At 49.1% G+C, this 21,474-nt stretch overlaps 1 protein-coding gene and 1 long non-coding RNA gene across 2 annotated transcripts in view; one reads left to right on the forward strand and one right to left on the reverse strand.

Annotated features, from left to right (window-relative positions):
* LOC140394144 (uncharacterized) overlaps window positions 1-21,474 on the forward strand; it is a 126,658-nt gene that overhangs the window by 76,752 nt on the left and 28,432 nt on the right. The window lies entirely within an intron of this gene.
* The window catches only part of tmem184a (transmembrane protein 184a), a 55,584-nt gene that overhangs the window by 4,287 nt on the left and 29,823 nt on the right, over window positions 1-21,474 (reverse strand). The window contains exons 6-7 of the mRNA XM_072481027.1: window positions 3,378-3,469; window positions 626-795 (exon numbers count right to left, since the gene is read on the reverse strand). Of these exons, the coding sequence (XP_072337128.1) occupies window positions 626-795; window positions 3,378-3,469 (262 nt within the window). The remainder of the gene's footprint in view (window positions 1-625; window positions 796-3,377; window positions 3,470-21,474) is intronic.

The raw sequence follows: 21,474 nt of genomic DNA on the forward strand, positions 1-21,474 counted from the left end.
TGCAATTGGTTGAGGGGACATTGATCAGGGTGTCTGAGGAATGTTGTAGTAATTGGATGTATAGTATCTCCTTTGATAAAGCTCTATGTGGAAACTTAACATACCTTTTAGAAGCAAATTTTAGAAGCAAATTTAAACCACCGACTATTCTAGTAACCACCACAGGTAATTCAACGAGATTAGTCAGACATCGTCACCTTTTGTAATTCCACATTGATGCTCTGATCAGCTGACATTTGTCTGCATGCAAAGTCAATTATGCATTTAATGAGATTCCAATAACAACTGATATTAAATTGAGGGGTTAGTAATCACCTGATTTCTCCCCTCTCCTTCTCGGATAATGGAGTGGCATTTACAATTTGCCCAACCTAAAAAGGGCACAATATTTGTATCTAGAGACTCTGGAAAATGACATCTACGATTTCATTTCTTTCAATACCTTGGTCTGGAAACCATCAGGTCGTGGAGATTTGTCCATCTTAAGTCCCATTATTTTATCCATTACTTTTTTAAACCTTCTAGTTCCTCCCCTTCACTTTTAAGGTGCCATTGTCGTCATGTTTGCTCAACTGAGTCACTTTGTAAAGATATTACAGACTTTTAAAATAGACACTTCACCCACCTTGCCAAAAGGAGAGGAAAATAACGGATTTCACCGTCAGGAATTTCAGAACAGGATCAAATGCACTGAGGAGTTCGCTGGTGGCGAAGTAGAAGAGGAACAATGCGTAGAGTGCAAGACTCACAGAGATATTATAAATAATGGTGATATATAGGTATCCACTTCTCACACTGTGGGAATGAAATTACATAATTAGCTTGCAACTAGAGGATTCTCTGCATCTCCAATTATTTGCTTAAAATTTACTTTTGACCTAGCCCACTTTTTTATGGTCCACCCAGGGGATTCTCTATTTCCCAGGGTCCACCTTCCAGACCTTTGCTAATGTCACTTGTAAGACAGATATGACAATGTGCACTGGATTTCCCCAAATAGACTCGTTCAGACTTTCCCATACCCAATCTGTGCTCAACAAGAGAATGGCACAGATCAGGAAACTCCACTAAGAAATCCGGACTATTCAATATGGATTTTTTTAATGCTAGTCATAGAATTTGCCCATTTTGAGCTGTATTGCTGACCAAGATTACACACATCCCAAAAACTGTCATGTTTTAATGTCAATACGAGCAACAATTTAGAGAGGTTTCAGCTTCAGCGGATTCTTACCTCTTGATATACTAAAGCAGTAAATAGTTAAGAAATTTCAGAAGTTCATTGGGAGCTGTAGTGCTGACCCATGGTCATTAGAGAGGCCAAGCATTTCCATACAGCAATGACGTTTGTCCACCAAACCCCTACTACTCTCAACTTCCTGCCAGGAAGTACTGCCCCATGAAGGGAATTTCTTTCAACTAAATGCATGCCTGAAATCAACCTGAAGTTCCTCAACCTCTCCTTCAAACTGATCCATGGCTTTGTCCCACCTTTCCTCAATAACCTTCCATAGCTTTTTGTCAGTGCATCCACTCCCCCCGTCATTGGGGTGGCTATTTTTTATGTCTTGTTATCTTTTCTCCAGCATTGGTGACAGCTCCTGAGGATAATTCGTCCTGGCTGCTGGACCACATTTCCCCATCATTCATGTCTCCTCATCGCTTTCTTTACCTTGAAAGCCACAAAACTATCACCACAACCGTTTTATTGCGAGCAAAAATTGTGGAGGCAGATTTCATTCAAAATATATAAGCATGCTGCAATAAGGAAATGACTTAATATAGATGATCTAATTACGGTTTTTAAGGTGCAGCGAGGGTTCAGAAAGGGACATGATTTCCTAGGTGAGAGAGTCCAGAAAAAGGAGGCACAAGTTTTAATATTGCAGCTAGACCATTCAGAGGGTGATGTCAGAAAGCATGTCTTCACACAAAAGTTGTAGAAATTTGAAACTCCCCCAAAAAGGCTGTTGATGTCGGGAGTCAAATCGGAAATTTCAAAACCGAGGTTGCTAAGATTTTCATGAAGCAAGCATATTAAGGATTACAGAGCCAATAGGAGCAGCTGGAGTTGAGACAGAGCTAAACCATCGTTAAATGGCTAAACGAGTTTGAGAGGCTGAATCACCCACTCCTGTTCCTATTTGGTATTCTAGATTGGTAGAAATATGTCACACACATCTCAGCTTTAAAGCCGATGAACACAATGTTCTTATTCATTAGGCTGATTGGTTGAACAAAGTCCAATAGTAGATCTTACTTGGCTGTCTAAAGGACTTGTTACATTCTACCTGGAGTCAGATTGTTCCCAAGCAACAATGGCCAAGCATATATAATATATAGAAAAACACATATTATTATACATGTAAATATTTTTAGAAACACACATGTTTATAAATTTATGCATTTTCTTTGCCTGATGCTTTTTTATACATCTCCCACCTCTCCAGGTCACACACTATATGTAGCCAGGTGGGTTGGGAAGTCATCTTTCCCCAACTTGCTTGGTCATTGTCACTCTGAACTAGATGCCAATAAAAGCAGAGAGTCTTAGTTCACAACATGGGCTGGCATGCTGCCTCATAGCGCCAAGGATCCGGCTTCAATTCCGGCCTGTGTGTGGAGTTTGCACTTTCTACCCATGTCTGCATGGGTTTCCTCCAGGTGCTCCGGTTTCCCCCCGCAATCCAAAGATGTGCAGGTTAGGTGCGTTGGCCATGATAAATTGCTTCTCAAGTGTCCAAAAAGTTAGGTGGGGTTACGGGGAAAGTGTGGGGGTGTGGGCCTAGGTAGGGTGCTCCTTCAGAGGGTCAGTGCAGACTTGATGGGCCAAATGGCCTCCTATGATTCCATGAACTTGTAATGTTCTTGGATCAGTTGGTGTCATAAAAACAACCCCACCCAAGTAACTAGGCAGTACTTGTTCTTCCACTTGTGTGGGTGTGCAAGTTACATTGCTTACACGGTACACAAACCAGACAGAAATTTGTGTAGCCCCAAATAGCTGGAGATGCTGGTTTTTACCTAGTCTGTACTATAGGAAATTTTCTCAGTTATGCTCTTCCAAAGAGGAAACCTTTCTGATGGCTCTGCATACCGACTTAACCTTTTGTACCATGGAAAACAAATCCACTTGGTACATATGTAACTTATGCAGGGAAGCTGAATTCAACAGAGACAGTCATTAACCCAAAAATCCTTGGACTCCCTCACTTTCATGGACCTCAGCATATTACCTAAAATAGGACTTCTCATTGCACCTGAGGAAGACCCATTTAAAACAAAGTATGAATGGAACAAAAGTTTTAACGTTCCTAACAATAAAAAGCCACAGCCTTTATTTGGAAGTGAGGCTTAGAAACAAAACAGCAACTTACTCGAAATCCCCATCGTGATATTTGCCATACACCTGCAGGATAATGGTGATGGCTGCCATGAGGGGTTTAATCACGCAGAACTGTAAGGTAGCCTGGGGGAGACAGACAGCAGGTTTATGGTAAGTACAAGGAACAGAAACATCAAGTCATTTAAAATTCCTAATACAAATGAATTGCCAGCCTCCCCATGCAAAACATACCCTCAATTTCATTACAATGAAATCAGAATGGGAGGGTCAATTTCCTCTCCTTTTCCTGAAAGAACACAAGTTCTTGTTTTCACAAGCACCAAAAAGATATTATAAAGTAGATGATGGGCACTTCCCTAATATGAATGAAAATGAAAATCGCTTATTGTCACAAGTAGGCTTCAAATGAAGTTACTATGAAAAGCCCCTGATACACCATCAATAATAGACGACGAATGATAAACGTAACTGAGGCTTTAATACACTAAACAGCATGCCTCTGGACCCGAACTGAGTCCGGAGGCAGAGACTTGCCACTTTTATACAGAAGCCTGAGGGGAGGAGCCACAGGCGGAGCCAGCCTGGACAAGCCCAGGCATGTACAATACAGCATCATGCATATAATACAATAACGTGGTTTACCACATTCACCCCCTGTTTAAAAAAAGTCCGGTGGGGGTGAAGTGATCTTAAAAGTCAAGTCTGTCGGGGGGCCTTGACCTTCCGCTGTGACCGCCTCAGTCCCGGCTGTGGTGTGGGCGCCGGCGTCAAGACCCGCACGTCCGGGAGCGTGTTGTCTTCTTCACCCAGATGTTGGGTTGGCGAAGGGGGGGGGGGGGCGGTGTACGGGCGGCGGTGGTGGTGATTGTCACCGGTGGGCCTGTGGGTGTCAGTACGTGAGGGAGGTGGGGGAAGACGGTGTAGGGTGGGGGGTGGTGGCGATGGTCGCCGGGGAGCCTGCAGGAGCCAAATCCCGAAGGGAGACCGTGTCCTGCCGCCTGTCCTGGTGTGTCACATAGACATATTGGGGGTTTGCAGGGAGCAGCAGGACCTTCTCGACGAGGGGGTCGGTTTTATGGCTCCTCGCATGCTTGCAGAGAAGGATGGGCCCCGTGACATTCAGCCAGGATGGAAGCGAGACCCCGGAGGTGGACTTCCTGGCAAAGGCAAACAGCCGTTCACGAGTTGTCTCGTTAGTGGCTGTACAGAGGAGCGACCGGATGGAGTGGAGCACATCGGGGAGGACCTCCTGCCAGCAGAAGACTGGGAGACTTTTCAACCGTAGGGCCAGAAGGTTGGCCTTCCAGACCGTCGCATTCTCCCTCTCCACCTGTCCGTTTCCCCAGGGGTTATAGCTGGTCGCCCTGCTGGAGGCGATGCCTTTGCTGAGCAGGAACTGACGCAATTCGTCACTTATAAAGGAGCTCCGATCACTGTGGATGTGAGAGAGAGAGAATGTGAGAGAGAGAGAGTGTGAGAGAGAGAGAGAGTGTGAGAGAGAGAGAGAAAGATGCATTTCTCTCTTTTGTAAGTTAGGTTCAGGAGTTTTGCGGTGTGGAGGAAGCGCTGGAGGTTCTCGTCATGGTTCTGCTGGTCACAGCCGCAGATGGTGACGTTGTCTAGGTAAGGGAACGTGGCCCGCAGCCCATACTTGTCAACCATTCAGTCCATTTCCCTTTGGAAGACCGAGACCCCGTTGGTGACGCCGAAGGGAACCCTGAGGAAGTGATAGCGGGGCCATCTGCCTCGAAGGCAGTGTATTGGCGGTCCTCCGGGCGGATAGGGAGCTGGTGGTATGCAGACTTCAAGTCGTCTGTAGAGAAGACTCGATACTGCGCAATTTGATTGAGCATGTCAGATATGCGAGGAAGGGGGTACGCATCGAGCTGCGTATACCGGTTAATGGTCTGACTAGAGTCGATGACCACCCGGTGCTTCTCCCCAGTCTTGACGACCACCACTTGGGCTCTCCAGGGGCTGTTACTAGCCTCAATGATCCCTTCTCGCAGGAGTCGCTGGACCTCCAACCATTTGAAGGCCCTGTCCTGGGCACTGTAGCGTCTGCTCCTGGTAGCGACGGGCTTACAGTACGGGGTGAGGTTTGCGAAGAGGGAGGGTGGGGCGACCTTAAGTGTTGCGAGGCTACAGACGATGAGGGGGGGCAGGGGCCCGTTGAACTTTAAGGTAAGGCTCCAGTAATAAGGCAGCGCAGAGATGGGGGAGGACGTAGAGCCTAAAGTTGGTGTACTCTATGCCTTGCACAGTGAGGGCCGCGACACAGTACCCCTGGATTTCCACTGCCTGGGATCCGGAAGCCAGAGAGATTTTCTGGGTCGCGGGTAGGACGGGGAGGGAACAGCGCCTTACCGTGTCTGGGTGAATGAAGCTGCTGTGTTCCCGGAATCGAAGAGGCAGGCCGTCCAGACGGCCATCGTGGACTTCGCGAGGTGGTGCGGCTGGGACTGGTCGAGTGTGACGGAGGCGAGAGTCGGAAGGCGATCGGTAGGCCGGTTGGAGGTAGCCCCCATGAGTCTCACATGGCGTGGGAGGTGCAAGATGGCATCCAAGATGGCGGCCCCTGTGGGTCGCACGTGTCGGCCGAAATTAAAGATGGCAGCACTCACAGGTCGCACATGGTGGATGGCGCGGCAGCTGGGGGAGGCCCCGACAGGCAGCAGGCAGCACTGCTGGGCTTAGAAGATTTAGGGGGGGGTCGGGCCTGGCAGGCTTTTGCGAAGTGGCCCTTCTCCCCACAGCCATTACAGGTTGTGTTCCGTGCCGACAGCGGTGTCGGGGGTGATTACTCTGGCCACAGAAGTAGCATTTTGGGCCTCCGGCGTTGGTGGGCCGCTGCGCGGCACAGGCTTGCGTCGCACCCGGGTCGGTTTATGGCTGCGCCCACGAAGCCTACAAAGGTGCCGCGCGGTCGGAGGTGTAGGCCCCCATATTCTGGGTGGCCACCTCCAGTGAGTTGTAATGTCTCTGGGAGGCCGAGTGTCCCCCCCTTCTAATAATCGCTGGCAGATATAGTTAGAGTGCATGCCCGCGACGTAGGCTTCCCTGGTCAGCAGCTCCGTGTGCTGGGTAGCCGATATCACCCGGCAGTCGCCGTTATGACAGAGGATGCGCAAGGCACACAGGAATTCCGCGAGTGATTCCACAGGGCTTTGGCGTCTCGTGGCGAGGAGGTGCCTAGCATATTCCTGGTTAACGGATTTCACATAATGTCCTTTTAGCAGCGTTATAGCCTCCGCGTACGAGGAGGCGTCCCTGATGAGGTTAAAAACTCTTGGGCTCACCCGTGCATGGAGGACCTGCTTTTTCTGGTGTTCTATGAAGTCTTCGTTGAAGGATGTGAGGTACACCTCGAAGCAGCTTAGCCAGTGTTCAACGGTCTCTGTAGCGTCGGCTGCTTGTGGGTCCAGTTGCAAGCGATCAGGCTTGAGTGAGGAGTTCATCTTGAGTGAAGAGTCCATCTTTAGAAGTTTAGTGTATTAAATTGATACACCATCAATAATAGATGACGAGTGATAAATGTAACTGAGGCTTTAATACACTAAACAGCAAGCCTCCTGCCTCTGGACCCGAACTGGCTTGCCACTTTTATCCAGAAGCCTGAGGGGAGGAGCCACAGGCGGAGCCAGCCTGGACAAGCCCAGGCATGTACAATACAGTACCATGCATATAATACAATAGCGTGGTTTACCACAGCCCCTAGTTGCCACATTCCAGCGCCTGTTCGGAGAGGCTGATACATGCGAGCCGGTAACACAAGAGTTCCCTCCCTGGGAAATAGTGCATCACTAGAGGAAAGAACAAATAAATATGCATTTCTATAGTGCTTTTCACAATCTCAAGACGACACAAAGTGCTCTGAAGAGGCATATGGACTCGAAGCAATTATGTTTCTCTCTCCACAGATGCTACCAGACCTGCTGAGTTTTCCGAGCCTTTTTTGTTTTTATTCATGACACAAAGTGCTTCATGGCTAATGAAGTATTTTTTGAAGTGTAATCACTGTTATAAGAAATATGGCGGCCAATTTGTGCACAGCAAGTTCTAACAAATAGTAATGTGATAATGATCAAGGGAATCTATGTGTGGAGCCAGAGGAAATGGGCAAGGTACTAAATGAATACTTCGCATCAGTATTCACCAAAGAGCAGGAATTGGTAGAGGTTGAGTCTGGAGAAGGGTGTGCAGATAGCCTGGGTCACATTGAGATCCAAAAAGACGAGGTGTTGGGCGTCTATTAAGGTAGATAAATCTTCAGGGCCTGATGGGATCTACCCCAGAATACTGAAGGAGGCTGGAGAGGAAATTGCTGAGGCCTTGACAGAAATCTTTGGATCCCCACGGTGTTCAGGTGATGTCCTGGAGGACTGGAGACTAGCCAATGTTGTTCCTCTGTTTAAGAAGGGTAGCAAGGATAATCCAGGGAACTATAGACCGGTGAGCCTTACGTCAGTGGTAGGGAAATTACTGGAGAGAATTGTTCGAGACAGGATCTACTCCCATTTGGAAGCAAATGGACGTATTAGTGAGAGGCAGCATGGTTTTGTGAAGGGGAGGTCGTGTCTCACTAACTTGATAGAGTTTTTCGAAGAGGTCACAAAGATGATTGATGCAGGTAGGGCAGTGGATGTTGTCTATATGGACTTCAGTAAGGCCTTTGACAAGGTCCCTCATGGTATACTAGTACAAAAGGTGAAGGCACACGGGATCAGGGGTGAGCTGGCAAGGTGGATACAGAACTGGCTACGTCATAGAAGGCAGAGAGTAGCAATGGAAGGATGCTTTTCTAATTGGAGGGCTGTGACTAGTGGTGTTCCGCAGGGATCAGTGCTGGGACCTTTGCTGTTTGTAGTATATATAAATGATTTGGAGGAAAATGTAACTGGCCTGATTAGTAAGTTTGCAGACAACACAAAGGTTGGTGGAATTGCGGATAGCGATGGGGACTGTCAGAGGATACAGCAGGATTTAGATTGTTTGGAGACTTGGGCGGAGAGATGGCAGATGGAGTTTAATCCGGACAAATGTGAGGTAATGCATTTTGGAAGGTCTAATGCAGGTAGCGAATATACAGTGAATGGTAGAACCCTCAAGAGTATTGAAAGTCAGAGGGATCTAGGTTTACAGGTCCACAGGTCACTGAAAGGGGCAACACAGGTGGAGAAGGTAGTCAAGAAGGCATAAGGCATGCTTGCCTTCATTGGTCGGGGCATTGAGTATAAGAATTGGCAAGTCATGTTGCAGCTGTATAGAACTTTAGTTAGGCCACACTTGGAGTATAGTGTTCAATTCTGGTCGCCACACTACCAGAAGGATGTGGAGGCTTTAGAGAGGGTGCAGAAGAGATTTACCAGAATGTTGCCTGGTATGGAGGGCATTAGCTAGGGGGAGCGGTTGAATAAACTCGGTTTGTTCTCATTGGAACGACGGAGGTTGAGGGGCGACCTGATAGAGGTCTACAAAATTATGAGGGGCATAGACAGAGTGGATAGTCAGAGGCTTTTCCCCAGGGTAGAGGGGTCAATTACTAGGGGGCATGGGTTTAAGGTGCGAGGGGCAAGGTTTAGAGGAGATGTACGAGGCAAGTTTTTTTACACAGAGGGTAGTGGGTGCCTGGAACTCGCTACCGGAGGAGGTGGTGGAAGCAGGGACGATAGTGACATTTAAGGGGCATCTTGACAAATACATGAATAGGATGGGAATAGAGGGATACGGACCCAGGAAGTGTAGAAGATTGTAGTTTAGTCGGGCAACATGGTCGGCACGGGCTTGGAGGGCCTGTTCCTGTGCTGTACTTTTCTTTGTTCTTTGATCGGATCACTGAGTTTAGGGATAAATATTGATCAGTTCACCACGCAGAACTGTCCCGCTCTTCTTCAAAATAGTACCATAGATACAAAGAAGATAGGAGCAGGAGGAGGCCTTTTGGCCCTTCGAGCCTGCTCTGCCATTCATCACGATTATGGCTGATCATCCAACTCAATAGCCTAATCCTGCTTTCTCCCCATAACCTTTGATCCCATTCTCCCCAAGTGCTATATCCAGCCGCCTCTTGAATATATTCAAAGTTTGATCATCGCTATTTCCTGTGGTAATGAATTCCACAGGCTCACCATTCTTTGTGTGAAGAAATGTCTCCTTATCTCTGTCCGAAATGGTTTACCCTGAATCCTCAGGCTGTGGCCCCTGATTCTGGACACACCGATCACTGGTAACATCTTCCCTGCATCTACCCTGTCTAATCCTGTTAGAATTTTATAAGTCTCGATGAGATCCCTCCTCATTCTTCTGAACTCCAGAGAGAACAATCCCAACCTAGTCAATCTCTCCTCATATGACAGTCCCACCATCCCTGGAATCAATCTGGTAAACCTTCGCGGCACTCCCTCGAGTGCAAGAACATCCTTCCTCAGAGAAGGAGACCAAAACTGCACCCAATACTCCAAGTGTGGCCTCCCAAAGGCCCTGTACAATTGCAGCAACACATCCCTGCTTCTATGCTCGAAACCTCTCGCAATGAAGGCCAACATATCATTCGCCTTCTTTTCCGCCTGCTGCACCTGCATACTTACCTTCAGCGAATGGTGCACAAGGACACCCAGGTCCCGCTGCACACTCCCCTCTCCCAATTTACAACCATTCAGGTAGTAATCTGCCTTCCTGTTTTTGCTTCCAAAATGAATAACTTCACACTTATCCAAATTATACTGCATCTGCCATTGATTTGCCCACTCGCCCAACCTGTCCAGATCTTGCTTCAGGATCCCTGCAACCTCGTCACAATTCACCCTCCCAGCTAATTTGGTGTCATCTGCAAACTTTGAGATGTTACATTTTGTTCCCTCATCCAAATCATTAATGTATATTGTGAATAGCTGGGGTCCCAGCACTGATCCCTGTGGTACCCCACTGGTTACTGCCTGACAATTTGAAAAGGACCCATTAATCCCTACTCTTTGTTTCCTCTCTGCCAACCAGTTTTCTATCCACCTCAATACATTTCCCCCAATCGCATGCGCTTTAAATTTGCACAATAATCTCTTATGCGGGACTTTGTCAAACGCCTTCTGAAAGTCCAAATATATCACATCGACTGGCTCCCCCTTGTCGACTGTACTGGTTACCTCTTCAAAGAATTCTATCAGATTTGTCAAGCATGATTTTCCCTTCATAAATCCATGCTGACTCTGACTGATCCTGCCATTGCTTTCTAAATGTTCCGCTATAAAGTCCTTGATAATGGATTCAAGCATTTTCCCCACTACCAATGTTAGGCTTACTGGTCTATAATTCCCTGCTTTCTCTCTCCCTCCCTTTTTGAATATCGGAGTGACGTGAGCTAACCTCCAATCTGCAGGGACAGTTCCAGAATCTATAGAATCCTGGAAGATGACCACCAATGCACCCACTATTTCCAGAGCCACGTCCTTAAGCACTCTGGGATGCAGATTCTCAGGCCCTGCGGATTTATCCGCCTTCAATCCCATCAATTTTCCCAGCACATTTCTCTACCATGAAGTACTATCTAAAAGGACAGATGTGGCATCCGTCCCATCTGAAAGACACTACCTCTGATGGTGCAACACTCCCTCAGTATTGCACTGCGAGTGTCACTTAATTTGTGCAAGCCTGTGGAACTTGAACTTCTGACTCAGAAAAATGTTGTTGCCTACTGAATCATGGCAAATGCACAACAATCAAGCTAAACTCTGCAAGGGCAGACCTCTTGAACTCAGCTCCAGCTCCCCCCCCCCCCCCCCAATCTGTGGCCATGTAAGTTGAACCAGCAAGTGTTGGTTGGCTGTTTCACAATGGTCCCTCATAGTTGGTTCCAATCCTGCCTCTCATCCAATGCCCACACCTGCACACTTTCAGCAAGAGACAGTGACGAGCAATTGAAGGTAGGTGGGGGGAGTATAGTATCCTGCTTGAATCCTCTCATCAGCCAAGGCACTCTGGTCAATTGTAGCAGCCACTCAAGGGTGAAGATTATTTTGTTCACATGGTCTGCTCTCAGCAAGCTAAAAGTTGAAGTCAGCTCTTCAGATCGGTGTTTTTTTTTAAATGAATCATGTGGGTGTCACTGGCAAAGACAGCAGTTTTTGTCTATCCCCAATTGTCCTCGTGAAGTTGATGGTGAACCACCTGCTTGAATACACCAAGTGGCTTGTTAGGCCATTTCAGCGGGTAGCTAAGAGTCAACTATATTGCTGTGGATCTGGAATCACAGACCAGACCTGATAAGAACAGCAGAGTTCTTTCCCAAAATTACATTAGTAAACCAAATGGGATTTTATGACAATTCAGCCATTTCATGATGCTAGTTTTTCACTCCATAGTTTACTAAATTGAATTTATCCCCGATTGCCATGGTGGCATTTGAACTCCTGTTTCTAGATGTTTAGTTTAGGTCTCTGGATTACTGGTCCAGGAACAAATCACTCTGCTACCATTTATATAGCTACAAAAATATACTATTTCTCAATTCAACAAAAGGCAGAATTGACATTGACAGCATCATGCAATAACAATCATTGTTGAATAGCAGAATGCACTCAGTCAAGGCAATGATACATAAACAAGGACACACTGAAGGGCTAATCCACACTAATTGGGTGCCTTGGCAGAACAAGGCAAGATCTGTTCTGGATCTTCAGTATTTCACCATCTATATCAATAACGTGAACAAAGAGAGATGTAGCCATGTTTGCAGATGATACCTTTAGGAGGCACAGTAATTTGCAGTTCAGATTGTTACAAATATTTAATAAGGTCACGGGGAACCTACACCAAGTAAGTGTTGTGTTATGTACTCTGGGATAACACAGGCTGCAACAGGATGCAGCTCAACCAAAAGATACTCCAGACCTTGAAATTAGTTCAATCTGATTTATTGAACCAGTAGCACAGTTAGCACAGTTCTCTTATGAGTTCGACTCTCTGCTAACCTAAGTGTGGTTACTCTGACTGAACCAGACAAGCTCTTAGCACGTGCTGGAGGTGTGATACTGTACATACACCCTGACTCACTCTGTAGATGTTCATCAGTGGAAAGAGGCGGAGTGTGAGTGCCTCGTGCCTTTTATAGTGACATACCACCCGAGTGTCCTGCCTGCTCATTGGTCATGTCCTGTTCTCGGTGTTCATTAGCTGCCTGTCTGTATATCATTATCTGCATGTCTGCATATCATGACATCTCCCCCTTGTTTTTTTACGTTTTGTTGGCACATGGGAACATACTTACATGTGGTGGCATATATTAACATATTTACAAGCGGTGGCATAAGTGAACGTATTTACATGTGAAGACAGCTGTCTAATATGAGAAAACAGAACATAGCAAACAAAACAAATGTTCAGAAGTCCAGTCTCTGGGGCTTGCGTCTGATCCTTGTCGACCACTGGAGCGGTGGTGGTGGGGACGATGGTGCCTTGACAGGCGGGATGGAAGCCTGACTGGTGGCCTCATAGTTCGAGGTATCAGGAGGTGGCAAAACAACGACGGAAACGGAGAAGAAAGCGGTTGCGGGCAGGCAACTTTGCGCAGTGCCCGTCGGTATCGTCGCTCAACAGAACCATCAGCCATACGTACAACATACGAGCGGGGCGCAGCACGTTGAACAAAGACGGCTGGAGCAGACCAGCCACCATCTGGTGTCTTGATCCTGACAGTGGCTGCCGGGGATAACACAGGCACATCGGTGGCATGAGCATCATAGCCCTGCTTTTGCTGGTTTCAGAGCTGCTGCACCTTCTGCAGCACCGGGAAGTGATCCAGGTTGGGCAAGTGTATGGCTGGAAGTGTCGTCCACAGGTCCCTGTTCATCAGAAGTTGAGCCGGCGATATGTCAGTGGACAGTGGGGTCGCCCTGTACGCAAGCAGCGCGAGGTAGATGTCAGAAGCAGAATCCGCGGCCTTGCAGACGAGCTGTTTCACAATGTGCACCCCTTTTTCAACCTTCCCATTGGACTGTGGATAGTGTGGGCTGGAAGTGACATGTTTGAAATGGTATGACTTGGCAAACATAGACCACTTGTGGCTGTTGAAGCACGGGCCATTGTCAGTCATGACAGTGAATGGGATACCATGCTTGGAGAACGTCTCCTTACAGGCCTTGATGACGGTCCGAGATGCGAGGTCTGAGAGCTTCACGACTTAACGGTAATTGGAGAAATAGTCAATAATCAACATGTAGTCACGACCATTCGCAGGAAAGAGGTCGATGCCAACCTTGGACCACGGGGAGGTCTCGATTTAATGCTGCTGGAGCGTCTCCTTGCTCTGCGCTGGCTGGAAGTGTTGACAGGTCGCACAGTTGAGGACCATGTTTGAGATGTCCTGGCTAATACCGGGCCAGTAGACAGCCTGCCTGGCTTTGCGTCTGCACTTCTCGATGCCCAGGTGTCCCTCATGGATTTGGCGGAGCACCAAGCCCTGGAGACTGAATGGAATGACAATCCGGTCCAGCTTGAGGAGGATACCATCAATCACCGTCAGGTCATCCTTTACATTGTAAAACTGAGGGCACTGCCCTTTCTGCCAGCCATTGGCGAGGTGGTGCATGACACGCTGCAAGAGGGGGTCTTTGACCGTCTCCGAACCACCTTCTCATCAGACGCCGGGAGGGCGCTAGCACACAGCTGCACCGGTGATTCAATCTGCCGGTTGATTTCCAGCGGTTCACTAGGAAATGTGATGGAGTGGGACAATACATCAGCAATGATGAGCTCCTTGCCAGGTGCGTACACTAAGTCAAAGTCGTACCTTCTGAGTTTGAGGAGGATGCGCTGCAACCGAGGCGTCATGTCGTTCAGCTCCTTGTTGACCAGAGGCCTATGATCCGTCTCGACAGTGAATGTCGCCAGTCTGTAGACAGTCGTGAAACTTGAGAATGCCAGTGAAACTTGAGAATGCCAGTGAGAAGACCCAGGCATTCGTTCTCTATTTGCGCATACCTTGTTTCGGTGGGCGTCATGGCCCTCGATGCGTAGACTACCGGTGCCCAGGATGAAGTGTCATGACGTTGAAGCAGCACCGCACCGATGCCATCCTGGCTCGCATCTGTCGAGATCTTCGTCTCCCTGTCTGGGTCGAAAAATGCAAAGACGGGTGCAGTGGTGAGCTTGGCTTTCAGCTTCAACCACTCTGCCTGATGTGCTGCCTTCCACTCAAAGGCAGTGGACTTTTTTTACCAGGTTTCGTAGGGCCGTGGTGTGTGAGGCCAGAACAAAGAACAAAGAATAAAGAAAAGTACATGACAGGAACAGGCCCTTCGGCCCTCCAGGCCTGTGCCGACCATGCTGCCCGTCTAAACTAAAATCTTCTACACTTCCTGGGTCGTATCCCTCTATTCCCATCCTATTCATGTATTTGTCAAGATCCCCCTTAAATGTCACTATCGTCCCTGCTTCCGCCACCTTCTCCGGTAGCGAGTTCCAGGCACCCTCTAAACCTTGCCTCTCGCACCTTAAACCCATGCCCCCTAGTAATTGACCCCTCTACCCTGGGAAAAAGCCTCTGACTATCCACTCTGTCTATGCCCCTCATAATTTTGTAGACCTCTATCAGGTCGCCCCTCAACCTCCGTCGTTCCAGTGAGAACAAACCGAGTTTATTCAACCGCTCCTCATAGCTAATGCCCTCCATACCAGGCAATATCCTGGTAAATCTCTTCTGCACCCTCTCTAAAGACTCCACATCCTTCTGGTAGTGTGGCGACCAGAAGAGAACACCAAACGCCAAGTGTGGCCTAACTAAGGTTCTATACAGCTGCAACATGACTGGCCAATTCTTATACCCAATGCCCCAGCCAATGAAGGCAAGCATGCCATATGCCTTCTTGACTACCTTCTACACTTGTGTTGCCCCTTTCAGTGACCAGGTTTGGGATGAACTTGCCCAGAAAATTGACCATGCCCAGGAAGCGCAGCACCGCCTTCTTGTCTGCAGGGACCTTCGTGGCTTTGATGGCATGACCTTGTCTTTGTCAGGGCGCATGCCCTGCTGAGAGATCTGGTCACCTAGGAACTTGAGTATCGACATGCCAAAGCAACATTTGGACCTGTTCAGCTTCAGGCCATTTGCATGGACATGGCGGAATACCTGCTGGAGATGGGAAACATGCTCTTCAGGGGTCGTGGACCATATGATGATGTCGTCCACGTACACACGAACCCCTTCAATGCCCTCCATCATCTGCTCCATGATGCGATGGAAGATCTCCGATGCCAAGACAATGCCAAACGGCATGCTATTATAGCAGTATCTGCCAAACGGTGTGTTGAAGGTGCAGAGCCTTCTGCTGGACTCATCCAGCTGGATTTACCAAAATCCATGTGACGCATCTAACTTGGTGAAAAAACATGCGTGTGCCATCTCACTGGGGAGTTCCTCCCGCTTTGGGATGGGGTAGTGTTCATGCATTATATTCTTATTGAGATCTTTGGGATTAATGCAGATGCGCAGGTCTCCCGAAGGCTTTCTAACACATACCATCGAGCTGACCCAGTCAGTCGGTTCAGTTACCTTGGAAATGATGCCCTGTTGCTGAAGATCCTGGAGCTGTGCCTTCAGGCGCTCCCTCAGCGGAGCCGGGACCAGGCGTGGACCACTGGCTTGGCATCAGGTTGTAGCAGAATCTTGTATCGACATGGCAGCGCGTCCATCCCGTCGAACACATCCGGATACTGAGCGAGGATATCGTCAATGCCGGCCTGAAGATCCACATTGGAGGAGGTGTAAACCCGCTGCACGAGGTTCAGCTGCTTGCAGGCATGCGCGCCAAGTAGGGATGCCCTGTCCGGCTTGACAATTTCAAAACGTAACCATGCATGGGTGCTCCGGTTGGAGACGAGTAGATGGCAGGATCCCAGTGCCATGATGGCATTTCCGTTGTAGTCCAGGAGCCTGCAGGAAGGACCTTGGGGGGCTTCTTGATGCGTTTGAAGTCTGCCTGTGAGAGGTTGGCAGAAGCACCGGTGTCCAGCTTAAACTGGATGGAGCAGTGGTTGACCTGCATCACCGCACACTATTCATCCGCAGAATCCACAGCGAGGATGGATTGAATTTGTGATGAGTTGGATGTGGCATATTCACATTTGGTAATGATGCCCACACAGTAGGCGGAGTCCAGGCATTCTTCTTCTGGATCCGTTGCACTGCCAGGATCAGAATCCTGTAATCGTCGTTGCACATTCTGGATGCGCCGACGTCGGAATTGGGAGCGCTGGTCTCTGACTGATGGTGCAGAACTGCACAAGGCTGCATAGTGTCCAGGCTTCCCTCAGTTTAAACATCGCCTGCCTCTTGCAGGGCAGTGTTTCTTTAAGTGGGTGTTGCCGCAGTTCGAGCACGTCATGACGTTGGCGTCCTGACGCTCCGCGCTTCGTCGCACATGCGCAGTGTGGGTGTCGACCGCTGCGTTATCCCGTTCGCATCGCGCATGCGTGGGGCCCCAGGAAAAGCGCGCGAAATGGCCGCTTTAATCAATTCTGAGGCGCTGCATCCGGGAGATGGCCTGCACACTCTCTGCCTCGTGGGAGGCAAGTTTCTCATTTTCAGACGATTTGTATTGGGAATAACGATTTTTGGCATGCTCATGCACTGTGCATGTTTCAATCGCGACTGGCAGGGACATATGCTTGATTTTCAGTAGCTGCTCTCTCAGAGGATCGGAGTGAACTCCAAAAACGATTTGGTCTCTGATCATGGAGTCAGCAATATCACCAAAGTTGCAGGACAGCGCTAGCAGGCGGAGGTTAGTTAAGAAGGAGTTGAAAGATTCATCTTTACCTTGTAGACGCTGTTTGAACATGTAGCGCTCGAAGATTTCATTGGTGTCCATTCACAGTGACTGTCAAACTTGTCCAGGATGGTCTGAAACTTTGTCTTGTCCTGGCCTTCGGTGAAGTGAAAAGAGTTGAAGAGTTCGATGGCTTGATCACCCGCTGTTGAGAGGATAAGCGCGATCTTTCTTGCATCAGCCGCACCCACGAGGTCTGAAGCTTCGATGTACAGCAGAAACTTTTGCTTGAATGTCCGCCAGTTGGCACTGAGATTGCCGGAGGTCCTGAGCTGGTGAGGAGCCTGAATCTTCTCTATGGTGCCGGGATACATTCACTGGTCGTCACGGAACGGATTGACTTAAACCACCTAGATTAAGCAGTCTCCTGGTAGCATGTCGTGTTATGTACTCTGGGATAACACAGGCTGCAACTGGATGCAGCTATAACCAAAAGATACTCCAGACCTTGAAGTTAGTTCAATTTGATTTATTGAACCAGTAGCACAGTTAGCACAGTTCTCTATGAGTTCGACTCTCTGCTAACCTAAGTGTGGTTACTCTGTCTGACTGAACCAGACGAGCTCTCAGCCATGTGCTGGAGGTGTGATCCATACACCCTGACTCACTCTAGATGTTCATCAGTGGAAAGAGGCGGAGTGTGAGTGCCTCGTGCCTTTTTTCGTGAGCTACCACCCCGAGTGTCCTGCCTGCCCATTGGTCATGTCCGGTTCTCGGTGTTCATTAGCTGCCTGTCTGTGCCTGTCTGTATATTATCTGCATGCCTGCATATCATGACAGTCAGAACAAAGTTTTATTTACACGAACGATATATATACTACCCGATCGTTGCTTACTGGCCGACCTTATATACAGTGGGTAATTGAGATACCCTGGCGGGGGAGCTCATACTCCGCAAGGAGCACAGGGAAGACGTGAAGACAAGCATTTCCACCCAGTAGGTCCCGTGCAGGATATTACAAAATGGACATAGGCAAATTAAGCAAATGGATAAAACTGTGGATTTGAAATCCAAAAGGAAAGGAAATGCTGCTCTATTGCTTGCTACAGATGCTGTTGTACAGAGCCATGGTAAGACTCCATCTTGAGTAGTGCATTCAGCTCTGAGCACCACATCTCAAGAAGCCTCACAGAATTGTTACAATGCAAAAGGAGGCCCATTGTGTCTTGGAAGGTGTACAGTACAGATTCATCAGAATAGTACGAGGCCTTGTGAGGGTTAAATTAGAAGGACAGGTTGCATGTACTTAAAATTATGAGTTTGGCCAATCTGGAGTGAAATAAGTATACACATTTTGACACAAAGAATCATAGAAATGTGGAGTGTTCTCCCCTGTGGATGCTGGGAGTCAACTTAAATTTTAAAGAGTGAGATCAACAAATTTGTTTGGTATGGGTGGCAAGAGATAGGGAACAAAGGTGGCAAATGGAGTTGAGGCACATATTAGCCATGATCGAATTGAATGAAAGAATAGGCCTTCTCCTGTTCCTATGTCCCAAAGGAAATGGATGAAGAGAGGCAATTGGTCAATTGTGCTATTTGCAAATGACTGAGGTTCAGTTAGGGCAGCACGGTGGCACAGTGGTTTGCATTGCTGCCTCACATTTAGGGACTTCTATGGGGATCTGTACAGGTCTGAGCCCCCAGCGGGGGAGGAGGGGATGCGACGATTCTTAGATCAGCTGAGGTTCCCGAGGGTGGAGGAGGAGGAGGTGGCTGGTTTGGGGACGCCGATTGGGCTGGAGGAGCTCGTTAAAGAATTGGGGAGCATGCAGGCGGGGAAGGCCCCGGGGCCGGATGGGTTCCCGGTTGAATTCTACAGGAAATACGTGGACCTGCTGGGCCTGTTGCTAGTGAGGACTTTTAATAAGGCGAGGGAGGGGGGGACCTTGCCCCCGACAATGCCCAGGGCGCTGATTTCTTTGATCTTGAAGCGGGATAAGGATCCATTGCAATGTGGGTCGTATAGATCGATCTCGCTCCTCAATGTTGACGCTAAGTTGCTGGCGAAGGTGCTGGCTACGAGAATTGAGGACTGTGTCCCGGTAGTGATTCATGAGGACCAGACGGGATTTGTAAAAGGCAGGCAGCTAAACATAAATGTGCGGAGCCTCCTCAATGTGATTATGATGCCCTCGGTGAAGGGGGAAGCGGAGGTAGTGGCAGCTATGGACGCAGAGAAGGCCTTTGATCGGGTGGAGTGGGAGTATCTTTGGAAAGTGTTGCGGAGGTTTGGTTTCGGGGAGGGGTTCATTAGTTGGGTCAGGCTGCCATATAGAGCCCCAGTGGCGAGTGTGGCTACGAACCGGCGGAGGTCGGAGTACTTTCGGCTGTACCGGGGGACGAGGCAGGGGTGCCCCTTATCCCCCTTGTTCCTTGTTGTTTGCACTGGCAATTGAGCCGCTGGCCATGGCACTAAGGGAGTCCAGGAAATGGAGGGGACTGGTCCGGGGGGGGGGGAAGAGGAACACCTGGTGTCGTTGTATGCCGACGACCTGTTGTTGTATGTGGCGGATCCAGTGGAGGGGATGGCGGAGGTTATGCAGATCCTTAGGGAGTTAGGGGACTTTTCAGGGTATAAACTCAATGTAGGGAAGAGTGAGCTCTTTGTGGTGCATTCAGGGGACCAGGGAAGGGGGATAGACGAGCTACCGCTGAAGAAGGCGGAAAGGAGCTTTCGGTACCTAGGGATCCAAGTAGCTAGGAGATGGGGGGCCCTGCACAAGCTCAATTTGACGCGGTTGGTGGAGCAGATGGAGGAGGATTTTAAAAGATGGGATATGCTGCCACTCTCACTAGCGGGTAGGGTGCAGTCGGTCAAAATGACGGTCCTCCCGAGGTTTCTCTTTGTGTTCCAGTGCCTTCCCATTATGATTCCCAAGGCCTTTTTCAAACGGGTAAGCAGGAGCATCATGGGATTTGTATGGGCGAATAAGACCCCGACGGTGAAGAGAGTGTTTCTAGAGCGTAGCAGGGACAGGGGGTGCTGGCATTGTCGAATCTATGTGGCTATTATTGGGCAGCCAATGTCGTGATGATCCATAAGTGAGTAATGGAGGGAGAGGGGGCAGCGTGGAAGAGGCTAGAGATGGCGTCCTGTGTGGGCATGAGCCTGAGGGCGCTGGTGATGGCACCGCTGCTGCTCTCGCCGACAAGGTACACCACGAGTCCGGTGGTGGCGGCGACGCTGAAGATCTGGGGGCAGTGGAGGTGACACAGGGGCGAGATGGGAGCCTCGGTTTGGTCACCGATTCGGGAGAATCATCGGTTCGTCCCAGGAAGGATGGATGGGGGGTTTCGGAGCTGGCATCGGGCAGGGATTAGAAGAATGGGGGACCTGTTCATCGATGTGACGTTTGCGAGCCTAGGGGCGCTGGAGGAGAAGTTTGGGCTACCCCCGGGGAACGCTTTCAGGTACATGCAAGTGAGGGTGTTTGTGAGGCGGCAGGTGAGGGAATTCCCGCTGCTTCCGGCACGTGGGATTCAGGACAGAGTGATTTCGGGTGTATGGGTCGGAGAAGGCAAGGTTTTGGCGATTTACCAGGAGCTGAAGGAAGAGGAGGAGGCCTCGGTGGAGGTGTTAAAGGGCAAGTGGGAGGAGGAGCTTGGGGAGGAGATAGATGAGGGTCTGTAGGCTGATGCCCCGAGTAGGGTCAATTCTTCCTCCTCTTGCGCCAGGCTCAGCCTAATACAGTTCAAAGATACTCACAGAGCGCATATGACAGGGGCGAGGTTGAGTAGGTTCGTTGGAGTGGAGGACAGATGTGGGAGGTGCTCGGGGAGCCCGGCAAATCACGTCCATATGTTCTGTTCGTGCCCGGCGCTGGATGGGTTTTGGAGGGGTTTTGCAAGGACTATGTCCAAGGTGGTGAACGCCCGGGTCAAGCCGAGCTGGGGGTTGGCATTATTTGGGGTATCGGACGAGCTGGGAGTGCCGGAGTCGAAAGAGGCCGGTATTCTGGCCTTTGCGTCCCTGGTAGCCCGGCGGAGGATTTTGCTACTATGGAAAGATGTGAAGCCCCCTAGTGTGGAAGCTTGGATCAATGATATAGCAGGGTTCATCAAGCTGGAGAGGATAAAGTTTGCCCTGCGAGGGTCTGTGCAAGGGTTCCTCAGGCGGTGGCAACCGTTCCTAGACTATCTCGCGGAGCGTTAGGAGGAGGTCAGCAGCAGCCCAAGGGGGGGGGGGGGGGTTTGCTTTTAGGGTGAAGGTGTTTTTTTCCCCTATTTGTGTTTTTAAATGTTATGTGGGGGGTTATTGTATATGGGGGAAATCCAATGTATAATTTCGGATTGTTGTGTTCTTGTTT

The sequence above is a fragment of the Scyliorhinus torazame genome, chromosome 17 (assembly GCF_047496885.1).
Source record: "Scyliorhinus torazame isolate Kashiwa2021f chromosome 17, sScyTor2.1, whole genome shotgun sequence".
NCBI classification, from domain to species: Eukaryota; Metazoa; Chordata; class Chondrichthyes; order Carcharhiniformes; family Scyliorhinidae; genus Scyliorhinus; species Scyliorhinus torazame.